Source organism: Apteryx rowi, unplaced genomic scaffold (genome assembly GCF_003343035.1).
Source record: "Apteryx rowi isolate R43461 unplaced genomic scaffold, aptRow1 scaffold_616, whole genome shotgun sequence".
NCBI lineage: Eukaryota > Metazoa > Chordata > Aves > Apterygiformes > Apterygidae > Apteryx > Apteryx rowi.
In genome coordinates, this window is record NW_020450890.1 from 359,880 (window position 1) to 372,632 (window position 12,753).

The window sequence follows — 12,753 nt, forward strand, 5'->3', positions numbered from 1 at the left end:
ACAGAGGATGGCAAAGAGGAAAAAAAGAACTGAACTCTTTTGTTTAACTAATGTTTCAGACTTCTGAATTTGGCACAAAAAGGAGAACGTCATCTGAAAACAATGAGCCCTGTGAAAAGAAGACTGAGGCACTACAAAGCACTGTGGAAGACATCTGTAACCCGCTGAAGACTCTGGATAAAAGTGGGTTGACTGTAAACAAACCTTCAAGCACTTAAACCCAATATATTTTTTTCACTGTCAAATGTAAAAACTTTATTAGCAGATGCTTTAGGAAATATTTCTTGAATGTAAGATGTATCTTTGAAGAGCCATTCTGAGCATGTTAGCAGTATTGTTAAAGCACCTTTCTGTCACTCTGAAGCTAGTGTGAGCCTTGCTCTGGATTTACTCTGCAAATCCCCTTCAGCTGACTCAACTTTAACAGGTTGTTCAGGCCATGGAGTCCGGGTGCCCAGGCAGGAATGCTACAAGTGCCTTTTTCATGTGCTGTTGATTTGGCAGTCTGACTTTTAAATACAGGCTGAAGCATGACAACTCAGTGCAGTCTGGCCATGACTGGGATACCTAAGGACTACCTCAGAATAAATAGTTCAGATGCAGTGYTCTTAATTGCGATATTACAGCTGCTTAATTACATTGAATATGCCTGTGCTCCATCTGGCCTTGAACCAAGAATTTAACAAATTAATGATGGTAATAGAAAAATAAGTCAGTGAATATAAGGTTGATTACACGTGTGTTTTACTGTAAACAATTCATCCCCATAATTTTTAAGTGGGATTATATTGATGATGTAATGACAGTTTTGTAAATGTGATGGCTTGAAAAATCATTAAGGGAGACCATCAGCTAGAAACACTGTCTGCTTAAAAACTACTCTGAAAAAAATACCACCCATCTCCCAATATCCTTGTTGATTTTGTGGCTTTGTAATTATCAGTCCAGAAAATAATTGTGTTTCTTTTCCCATGTATGAAGAAGCATATAATTAAGGAACATTGACTTTTTGGGGAGATAACCAAGCTGATTACATACATGATTCTGTCACACTGGTAGAATGAATGCAGTGGGAAAGAAGGAAGATAGGGAAGAAGGAGACTGGGCAAAGTGCCTGAGTTCCCTGCTGACTGAAGTCATTTTAATAGAAGTTCTGCTTTAGAAAATAATTTGCTAATATGTTTTTGTTGTATATTTTTACCTAAGAAGAACCTCAGAAGTGTGAAAAGCCCCGTATATGTTTGCAAACTCTAGACAGACTGAGAGAATTCTCCAGTGATTCAGACCAGCTATGTAACAGAGTCCGGGAGGATAGTTTTCAGGAGAAACAATCTATGAGTTTGGAAAAATGCTCCACTATTATGGGGAGAAGTACAGAAATGGAAAGCCCTCTTCTGTCGTGGGACACTAGCCCAAAGGTTGCTCAGAAGGTACGTAGAGCTTCTGGTCCAGTGCTGTGTAGATTAATTTTTACAGTTTGAAAAAGCAAACTTGGGGACAGGATTCCTTTTATGTTTTTAATATCTGTATAATATCTGTATATCTGTAGCCTTTTATGTTTTTAATATCTTGTGTTCTCTCATGAAATAGTGCAGTGCTACACAATAGACCAGTATTCATATATGGGTGTTTTCTTGGACTCTTACCATAGCGAACAGGATAGTTCATATCATTAAATGGTGCTTTGTTTTATTAAGTGGTGATTAGCGTGCAGAAACATTGGCAGTGTGTTTTGGGATTATGAATGAATCAATTTACATAATACCAGATCTTTAGTGTGGCCTTCTTTCTTTTGATGAGGGCTGAAAATTTCAAATCGTATTTTTGAAAGCAAAAGCTGTTAGAAATTTATTACTGAAATGTAGCTCAATCCAAATGCAGTTGAAGCTAGTGTCTCTACCTACTAAGTATATATCTCTGTTTCTTTTCATCTGCAGAAGATATAGGTAGCTCTCATAAAAAAAAATTATTGTAATGATACCTATGACATAAGTCAATAAAGATTTTCATAGTACCTTGCTTCCCCTTTAATTCTGGGGGGGTTGAATTCCATCTTGTTCAGGGGAACTTTTTAAGTGTTTGATGCATTGATTGTTTTTTTGGGGTCACCTTGCACAGCTGAAGTCCTAAAAGGCATATCATGGGTACTGTCTTCTTTTTACACTGGGATTCAGCTATTCTTTAACAAAAGGGAGACTTTACATCTTGCTCTTCACAGGAAGGCAAATGTATGGAAGGTTGTATAATTAATTTTACTTTGTCTGAAGGTTATGATCTTAAATCAGAGTGTCTGGGTTGTGTGAACATACGATGGAAAGGGTAGGAGTGAAATGAACAGTATTTGGCAAAAAATTTTTGTTGTGAGGAAGGACTGGGAATATATAGCTGTGTGGTTAGATGGAGAATAAAGAAAAGTAGGTCCTTCCCTGTCCCTCTTTTTCAAACTCTTGTCTGTCTTGAATTTATTAGTTTTCTGACCCTTTCTGTATCCAGTTACATTGACACCAAATGCTGCCTTTGTTAGTTTAATCAATAAATGATACGTCTCACAGGTGTGTGAGAGCACATTCTGGATGCTGAGACTCTAAAGTGTATGTATTTTATACATGCATGTACATAAAACGTGCATCGAGAATGTTCTTCCTTTTATCTTAGTGACTTTCTCTTCAGTAATATTGGAGATGGCATGTGCCTGGCATAGTTTGGCAGTAACCACAGCAGAAGTGTATGTCTGGTGAAAAAGGCCTGTGGACTCCTGCCACCAGGCTGTGGGCCTAAGGTGGATGTTCCTGCAGAACTTGCATTCGCATCCTTGGAGGCTTGTAGCCAAACAACACAAAACCACTGTTGGATCCAGCCAATCATTGATTATCTGTGTGCTAATCCAGTTGGATATTAATTGCACTGCAGTTAATTTGCCTTTATTTCACTGCTTTTAGCATGTGTAGGGAGTCTCTGCAAGCAGGATGTATGCAAAGTAAAAGTAAACAGCAATAACTTATTACTTAATATACTCAGTAGATAGCGAGGACTTGTGACCTACTTGACAAAGTATCAATATGTTCATCTTTCCCTATAAGACACCTACTGAGTCTGTACTGATCAGGCAGCCAGGTGGGAAAGGGCAGGCCTGTTCAGCTCCTTGGAATGGCCCATCTTAGGTGTTTCTGTCTTCTGATCCTTTGCTTTTTTCCTTGGAGTTTCTAACCTTTTTATGTTAATATTTTTCCTCCAAATTCTTTGGGCTGCTCACTTATTACCATCTCAACAATTAAACTTCCATCTGTGTTTTTACTTTTCTTACTCTCATGGCCTTAAGTCATGTGCTTTCTCACTCTTAGATAACAGTTTTCATAGTAAAAACGAGCCGAGGTCATACTGCTGAGCTGGCCTAGGCTAAAGCTTGGGTCCAAGACAGCTGAATCCCTGGCTAGAGGATTGCAACAGAGCCATCCAAGCTCCTGGGGCCATATGAGTCCTGGACATGGTACAGCATTGTTTGTGCTCGGCTACACTGTCTGCTTATCAAATGGATCATGCCTTGATTGTTGGCATCTCTGCACCTTCTAGTTAGCAGTACAGCTAAATGTTTTTTTTTTTTTCTGTCATTTTCTCGCTGCATTCTTTATACATTTCCATGACCTAGTGTACATGATTTGTACTGTCCATGTGTTTTTTCGGAGTTAACCGTTGCTCCCACCGGCTAAACACCCAGCCATCATTGTTCTGTGTAATCTAGATGTATTGGTTAGAAACTGAAGCTTACCAGCTTTATTTGCAGATACAGAAACTCACAGCACAAGACAATCAATCATGTTTTGTACAGCTGTACACTTAAAAAATGCGTGTGGGGTTGTCTGTGTATTTTTTTTCTTTTTTAAACAATCTTATCAATACATGATATTGTGATGTAAGTTATGAGGAATTTTGAGGTAAGTGAAGCTCTCCTTATCAGTGTTCTTCACTGCAGTTGTAGAAGACTGAATGGAGCATCTATGGCACACCGTCATCACATCTACAATACAGAACAAAACAAAGGTTGTAGAGGTGAAGTTGGTTGGCTGGTATAGGCTACATAATGTCATCATGAATGATGAACATCTAAAACCCTTAACTGCTATGGATTTTAGAAACTATAATACAGACCTTCTGTGTTTAAGAGCAAATAAATTATTTTGGCATGTGTGCTGGGCTTATGTAGGAAGGGCAGACTGGAAAAGAAATATGGTTCATGCTTAAGACAGTGAACTGAGACTCGTATTGGTTTAGTTCTTGATTTACTGTGGGTTTTTGGAACATCATTAATCTCTACACTTCAATTTCTCATCTGTAAATTAGGGTGGTAATTCATCCTTTCACTTTTTGTCTGGCCAGTTTAGACTGCTCAGTCTTTGCAGCCTGGATGTCTCTTGCTGTGTGTTTTGAGAGCTCGTGATACAATAAGGATTTGATTTCAGTTGAGACTTCTAAGGACTGTTGCAGTGCAAGTAAAATAATTGATGTAAATTCTTTAATCTTAATAACTTTTAATTCCTTTTAATTCCAAATAGATTGTAGTCTGTATTTCCTATTGTATTAATTCCAAATAGACTGTAGTCTGTATTTCCTACTTTAATAGTTTTGCTGCAGTTTCTGGGGCCATTTACTGCAAGAACAGTACTTAGCTGTATGGGGATTATAAGTCAGTCTGCAGGAGTGATTGATTTGTATGATGGTTCTTAACTATTCTTTTTCCTCTTATTTACAGGAGGAGTCACACTGTGATCTTAGTCAGTTTTCTGCATCTCTTAAGAGTTATGAAAATACTCAAAATACTTCAGATGTAAATCTTAATAAGAGAACCAAGAGCATTTACACTCCACTAGAACTTCAGGTCATAGAAATGAAGAAACAGTATAAAGATGCTGTTTTGTGTGTGGAATGTGGATACAAATATCGCTTCTTTGGAGAAGATGCAGAGGTAATTTTTGCCAGGATTATGGAAGGACTTGCATTATGTTATTGTGTTACCAGGAGTATGGCCACTTCCAGGAGGCAAGTTTCTAGGGCATGAAATTTATGTTTTCTAATAAGATAATTTCTTTACCTTTTCTTAATAATCAAGGTGTGAAACCTTTGCATGCTTAAAGACTATCCATTACAAATACACTTTTTATCAAAATCATATTTATTATTTTATAGGGTAGTGATTGCTACCCTAAGTATTGAGAACAAAAGAAATTCTGCAGGTGCAACAGTAATTGCTTGTCAGAGTTAAAGTTGAAACACTTTTAAAGATGTATTCTGTACCAAGGCACAAAACTATCTCTGCTAGGAATATTTCAGCTTGGAAGACAGTGGAGCAAGAAGGTGGTGTAAAAGTAGGTGAAATGGTGTACCCTGGGTGCAGAGAGCATCTTAGATATTCTTCTCACATTCATATGGAAAATAACAGATGAAACTGCATGTATTCAGTTATGAAGTGTGTTCAGACGTTGCATCTAAATATGCCAGATCTCTAAGAACGGGAAAGTACTCTCCAGGAAACATCACTTAGAATTTAGTTCAAAATGTTTCATAAAGAGCTTTTTCATCCTCTGACCCAAAATCATCACCACCAATTCAGCCTTTGATCTGAGCTATTTCCACACTTAAGACTGATGAGAAGCTTATTACTATTTAGTTACTGGGAATTCATTTTCCCAATCAACTTTGTACTGTTTATTTTATCTACTCATTTGCTACTACACTTACAGTCCAGAAGTAGAAATATATTATCCAGATGCATAATTCAGTGTTTCACTGTAGTTCCTATTTAAGGAACCACTTTCTCTAGTTAATGAACATCCACCTTCTTGTCTAGGGTAGAAAAGCAAATACAAATTATACACTATAATGTTATATTTTAACAAATGTTGTCATTCTTTTTCAAAGAAGTATTCAGCTTCTACAGCTATTTGATATTGAAAATTCAGTATTTGATTGATTAACTGGCTAAGATACATCACCTTTATAACCCCAAGGAAAATAACTTCCTTCTGTCTGCATTTTGGGTTTTGAGGAAATTGGTTGGTCCTTTTTTGAGTTCTGTTGCAGAAAGCACGTGTGCTCTGTGTAGATGTCTTCCATCACCATGGTTAAGATCAAGGTGCAGTGAAATAATTTGACCTGTGAAGTCCGTGATCCTGGAGCCCCCTGTTTGTGACAGGATGCTGGGACTGGAGGGTGGAGAGGCCCAGCTCTTGTTTTGGGCTTTGTCCTGTAATGTTTTAGTTTTGTTACTGGACTTTTAATCATAGTTGTGAATCAATATTGTAACATAGGTGAACATCTGAATGGCATTTTGATGTGTTTGTGCTTGTAGAAGTTCTGTTGTAACTGTAGTTAGTGTAGATCACCTGAATTATCAACTAACTCTTCTTTTTGTACTTTGCAGATTGCAGCTAGAGAACTAAACATTTATTGTCATCCAGATCATAACTTTATGACTGCCAGTATACCAAGCCACAGACTGTTTGTCCATGTGCGGAGACTTGTAGCAAAAGGATATAAGGTCCTCTCTGGCTTTTATTAAATGCTATTTAGTACAGGATAGCACTGAAATGATTTGCACTTACTGTACTAGAGTCTCATTTGAATTGACAAGTGTGAAACTCATTATCAACTGTTTTTGCAATTAAAATGTTAACTTACCTTTGTTTCAATTTTTCTGTTCAGGGAGTGTCATGGATTTAAGTAGATTCAATCTTCCTCTGTTGTTCTTACAGAAAAATAGCTTCATATTTTCTGTAACAGTTCTTTCTCTCAGTGACTTTTATATCAAGCCTTTGCATTTGATAAAGAGAAATCTATCTGTCCCCCGTTCTTTTTCGTCCTTCCTCAAACACTTCTATTTTGTATCCCAGCTGATACTTTTTCCCCCTCTTCTCTTGCCTGTTGTTGATCTCTCCCTATAGGTCTGTGGCTTTTTGTTGATACCTGTTGTTTCGTGATGTTGAATTTTACTGCTTACAAGAAAAGGACTTGTTGCATTTAAATTGATTGCAGCAGCCTTACTTTGACAAGTGATGAACTCTAGCTAAAATTGTTTCAAAGTAGGACAAGAAGCACAGGGGCAGTTGAGAGGGTAGTTTGAAAAGAACAGAGAAGGAAAAGCTGTGGCTTATTAGTCTCTGTTAGTAGGATTGATGTTAGCCTTTGCTCTCCCTGTTCAGCTTTAATGGTACACTTGCTGTTTGCATTTCGTAGGAGATCACCACATTTGTCAAAAGAAAGTTATCTTTTATCTGGGAGCTAACACTACTTCTTGTCTGTGTGTCTGCCTGTAGGTTGGAGTAATAAAACAGATGGAAACTGCAGCCCTGAAAGCTGCTGGAGAAAATAAAAGCTCTCTCTTCAGCCGGAAACTGACTGCTCTCTATACGAAATCTACACTTATTGGAGAAGATATCCTTTTCACCTGAGTTTGGCTTCAGACTCTAAGCTTTGGTGTATGAGATACTCATGTTCCACCTAAAAGACAATTCTAGTATTATAGGATTTAGTGGCTGGCAGGTGACATAAGAATAATTGACCTGGCAGCAGGAAATGAAGTTCCTTTAGTTTTATATTGTGATAAAACATCACCCAGACTTTATAAAGAATTTAATCTTTTCAGGGCGCTAGGTTTGTTGCAAAACTGTAGAGTTTGAGTTTCCTGCAGTTATTTGCCTAAGTCATTTTCCTAAGCTGGAGTGGATTTCTCAAGTCTGCTGTGTTCTGTGGGTCTTGCTTTCAACTAGGTATTTGACTAGGTTGAGAGTGTATAGCATTAGTGATTCAAGAAGGCTTGAAGGAAGATTTGACTTCTTAGTGTCAACAATTTGCTTTAAGTGAAAAGAAGGTACTAAAACCAATGGACTATTAAAATCTGGCTAGGAAATTTCACTCCTAAGTCTTGTAACAAAGGAAATGTAAGAAACAGATGAAAAGAGCTTTTGATTAGTGAAGTTGTTTTCTTAATTTCTTTCCTTCCAATCTTTGTTTTTCTGTTTCCTGTCTTATTCCCTACTGTTTTTTCTTTAATTTCTCAGACTAGTACTTGCTAGGTACCAAGATCTAAAAAGAAAACTTGAGCTAAACTGAATTGCTTTGAGCTTACTGTGAGCTATCAGTAGCTTTTGTCCAGCCTTACATTGGGGTTCTCATCAAGTTCTCCTTTCTTGTGCCAAATCCCTTTCTCAGCTGCTTTTTGTGGGCTTTAAAACAATGTTCAGGTTTGCTGCTGGTTCCAAAGTCCTACCAGGGAAGGGGAAAAGGAATGTTAAATATCACGTGTTTCCCATTCGTTTGTCAGATTAATGACTTTGAGGTTGTACTTAGGGATAGAGTTTTTCCCATACATCAGAGAAGCAGGTTGCTCCTCAGTACTTTGTAGAAAAAGGCAATATAACACAATCCTGGGTTTTTATTTTAGAATTTCTAGTGTGCATACAGATTCTCTTGTGGTGATTGCCAAGTTGGATGAAAGCAGTTTCAGCAGTATGACCCAGGCTGATGGACTGATACGCAGCAAGTTTTCAGTGAGATTAACCTGCCGCTCCTGCTAAGACGTAGACTTTTGCTTGAATCAAGATATTGCCTGCTTTTTCTAGTTAGGTATATGTGGTTTGTGGCTATTAAGTCAAGGTGACACTTGTGGAGTAAGTCATTTAAATTGACAGTAGGCAGTTTAAGTTTTGGCATAACTATTCTTGCATTGAATTAGGAGACCCGCAGACATAGCAGAAATCTGTGCATCTTGCACCTGGCTGTAACATGAAGACAGCCACTGAGTTCAGTCCTGGTGCTGACAGTCATCTGAAGTTCACTGGGATCATACTAGGAATCAAACTGATACAGAAAAAGGATGTGTCTCAGTCAAACAGACCTTTAGTCTGGAAGGACCAATGCAGAATCTAGTTGAGAAGGACATAAGTCTAGAAGGACCTATGAAAAATCCACCAAAATCTGTGTGTGCTATAAGTTACTTTTTTTTTTTTTAACACTTGTTACATGTGAACCCTTTGCTGAAGCTAGATGATTCTGTAGATGTCGAAGAGGTAACAACAATGGACGTCCCTGATAACTACCTCCTCTGTATCTGTGAAAATGGAGAAAACTTAAAAGACAGGAAGAAAGGTGACATTGTTATAGGCATTATGGTAAGTTAGTTTCACAGAAGAACTGGCGTTTTAGGGTTTGAATTTTTTTTTTTTTTTTTTTTTTTTTTTGAGAGGTGGGTGGTTATCTTCTTCCATTCTTGAATCTTTTCTCTTTCAGGATTTTTTTTTTCTTTGGTAAGAGGTCTAGTTTATAAGAAATCATCCAGGAGTGTACTGTGGTAGCTTAATATCTGAAAACTTTTGAAAAGGTTTGGAGTTGATAGTTGGGTATTTCTGTTTTGTTTTGTTTTGTTTTTYTCCTCTGCCATAATCTCTTGAAAGCATAGCTGTGTTTTAACTAAATACAGGAAAACTGTTAGTTCAGGTGCTTTATTACTGTTAAAGTTTAAGCATTTGTAGGGATGGTATTTTAAAACATGCAAGCACTTTTTTTCTCTACAAAATATCTTTAGAGGAAGAGACTGATGCGGTCATTACTGCTTACACTGTAGATTTATATTCTCTTTAATAGCGAACATTAAAAACTAAAAAATGTGAAACAGGCAAAATAAAATGAAATAAGTACAGTAATAACTAGAGCCCTGTCTTAATTCATTAATTTGCAAGCATCTTGATTGTGCTTGTATTTGAATGTCACACTGCAGTTGTGGGGGGGGGGAAGCATGTGCTAGGAAGGCAATTGGTTTCCACACAGAACTTCATATGCCTTTCACAGACATCCAGATATGGAGATTTGCATAGTTTTTAATAGTAATATAATCTGAGCAATGATGGACTGATGATAACAAGAGCATGTTAACATTTTTTAAGGTATTGTTATCATCTACAAATACAAAATTTTGGTAGTCTTTCAAAGTTATTACTATATGGAAAACAATCATATTTTTGTCTGCCACTTTTGCTAAGTGTGTGGGTGATGGGGTCTATCATTTTTGTACTATACACCACAAATTTTCTTTCTGGTTTCACAGTCTGAGTCACTGAAGCTCTCCTTGAAACTTTAAGTACTCAATGTGTATATATTATTTTATTTGACAGGCAGTCCAACCAACTACTGGAGAAGTCATTTTTGACAGTTTTCGGGACTGCGCATCTCGCTTAGAATTAGAAAGTCGGGTTTTGCGCCTGCAGCCAGTTGAACTAATACTTCCATCCAGCTTGTCAGATCAATCTGAAAAGCTTGTCAACAGTATAACCTCCATGAGGTATGTTCTGTGGGGATTTTGTTGTTGTTTGGTTTTTGCCTTTGTTTTTAATTGCAGCATAGCTATTATTGAGATTTAGGTGTAGAAGCAAGCACTGATGCATAGTTCTGTAAAGGCCCTTTTGGGAACATCTGCAGTTTGCTCCTGGGTTGAAAGTTCCCCAAACCCCTGAGTTGTGAGCGCTCAGTGTTGATTTGTATCTAGACAGAAATTCACAGCTTCTGTCTCAGGCCTGCAAAAGATTTATGTGCCTGGACATCTGTTCTTATTTGGATTATCTTGCACACCTCCCCTCCCCTCCAGTCCTGTGATCTGTTGGATTTATTTCAGTGCTGATGCATGTATCTTTGGGATCTGAAAGTGGTGTTTTGTGGCTGCTGTTATTTTTTGTCATAGCCTTAAAATCTCTAAATGGCATGGAACTCTTTTCTATGTGTGGGAGGGTTTTTTTTTTTTTTTTTTTTTACTTTAATGTAGATGGAATGAAATACCAGTTACAAATGTTTTTTTATACCTATTTGTCCTATTAGACTATCTTAAATTTGGATAAGATTTGAAGTATTATGGCTGATCTTCCATTTATATTTTGAGTTCTGTTTGTGTATTTCAAGGGTAAAGTTACATATTTTCAATGTCAGTTTTACAGTGGAATAAAACCAGAATAGGCCATAATTTGTAGGATGATAGATTAAGGGACTAAAGCAGTCTTCTGAACATATGTGGTGGACTTGCAAAATCTTGCAGATGAAATTTTTGTGAGAAAATAGTAGTTTTTCACTTTTTTTTTTTTTTAAACATCCAGCTCTGGACTGTAGAGAACTGGCTAAGAGCTTGGCTTGTCCATTTTGAGTGAATAATTGAAAAGAAGAACATTTTTCCTTCTGCCTGTTGACAAGACCGGAGCTAAAAGAAGCCAAGGAAAAATGTTTGTATTATGTAGGCAAAATTTTGCCGAGGAGTAGAGGTATCGGCACTTCCCACACTGTAAAACTAGACAACTGCATCATTGTCGTGTGGGTGACAGATTGTCACCTCTTCACCTTTGACCGGCTCATTTGACTCTGCCCGTGCCATCATCTTGGGCTTCCTGGAATGCTCCCGACTGCTGAGCTGCTTAACCGGTCTGGTCCATGAGTGTTGTCTTCCCCAGCTGCCAGTGTAATCTTTCTTGCCCCCTCTGCAAAGGAAAAAAAGTTGACGTGACGTACTGGGGAGGCAGCCATCTCATCAGGGAAAGCTGATTTCCTGGCACATTATAGGAGCTCGTATAGATGCTGCTGCACTCGGCTGTCGAGCTTTCAAGGGCAAGTGTGTATGAGAGGCAAGACTGAAAAAAGGGAAAAGTGGAAACTTCTGATTCTGTTTTAGGGATCTTCAGAAAAAGTAGCTTGTATTCAAGCGGTGTGCTCAACGCTGTTGAGCTGAGCAGTGGAGTTGTGATGCCAAAGCTTGTGTGAAGTGTGCTCCTGGTCATACCAGGTCCCTCTTTCCCACAGCTCCTTCACAGACTGCAGAGCCAGAAGGAGTTAAAAAGTCTCCTCTAATTAGACTGAGTATTGAGCAAGCAAAGTCAATGTGTTTCCTTGCAGTAAAATGGTTTGTTAAGACTTGGGCAAATAAAATATCAGATTAGGAAGTAACAAATGTTTTCCACTTGTCAACAGACATAAATTTTTACCTCCATAATCCTGTTACTTTAATAACTTTTTCTCTTTTACAAATCAGTTCTATAGGAGTATGCACAAAAATACCTCTAAATTTACCATGATGAAGAAAAAAATTGTTCTTTTTTTCTTTACCGCTAATTTGCTTGTTCCTTTCAGCTGTGCCATGACAACTTCTTAACTAAATTCTTCAACATGAGCATTCATTTTAGTACTGATTTTATACATGAAGAAAAACTAAATACTCCAGACTGAAAAGAAAGTTAGTGTTGTGCACTGATAGGAGTTTTGTCAAATTTTGAGGAAATCAAAACTATATAATAAATGGACAAAGTAAGCTCATTTTTCAGAAACGAGTATTTTAGTTGTGCAATAAAGCTGTTTTGATACAGGTTTGAGAGAGCAGGTGTGGGTTTTTTTTGTTTTTTTTTTTTTGCTTGTGCACAGCTGATACATTAATAAGTATCTCCTCATTTCTGTTAGGAACAAAAAATACCTATATATTAGCTGATTTTGTGAACAGATGTTAATTTTTCTTTTTCTTTCTTTGCCCATTCTGTTAACTACCCAGAGAAAATTAATTAAGCAGCTCTTTAGTCTACGTGTCCTTAATTACTTGGAAATGACAGAAATTAAATGCCTTAACTTCAGTACACTTCAGTAGCCTCATTTCAAAAACAACTGCTTATGGATTTTCTTGTGTTAAAGATTTAACCACTAGAGGGCCTTGCAGTATTTAATATTAATTTAAGTGGTTCCAAT

The 12,753-nt window shown here is 37.4% G+C and overlaps 1 protein-coding gene across 11 annotated transcripts in view; it reads left to right on the forward strand.

Moving 5' to 3' along the window:
* Nucleotides 1-12,753, forward strand: part of MSH3 (mutS homolog 3) — a 107,768-nt gene continuing 95,015 nt past the window's right edge. For 4 of the 11 annotated variants that reach the window (XM_026083808.1, XM_026083811.1, XM_026083809.1 and 1 more), the window contains exons 1-7: nt 2-183; nt 1,207-1,430; nt 4,748-4,960; nt 6,416-6,532; nt 7,308-7,425; nt 9,013-9,161; nt 10,161-10,327. In XM_026083808.1, coding sequence (XP_025939593.1) covers nt 51-183; nt 1,207-1,430; nt 4,748-4,960; nt 6,416-6,532; nt 7,308-7,425; nt 9,013-9,161; nt 10,161-10,327 — 1,121 coding nt within the window. In that variant the 5' untranslated portion in view covers nt 2-50. Of the gene's footprint in view, nt 184-1,206; nt 1,431-4,747; nt 4,961-6,415; nt 6,533-7,307; nt 7,426-9,012; nt 9,162-10,160; nt 10,328-12,753 lie in introns of all 11 variants that reach the window. The other 7 variants (XR_003256346.1, XM_026083801.1, XM_026083806.1 and 4 more) reach the window with 4 other exon arrangements.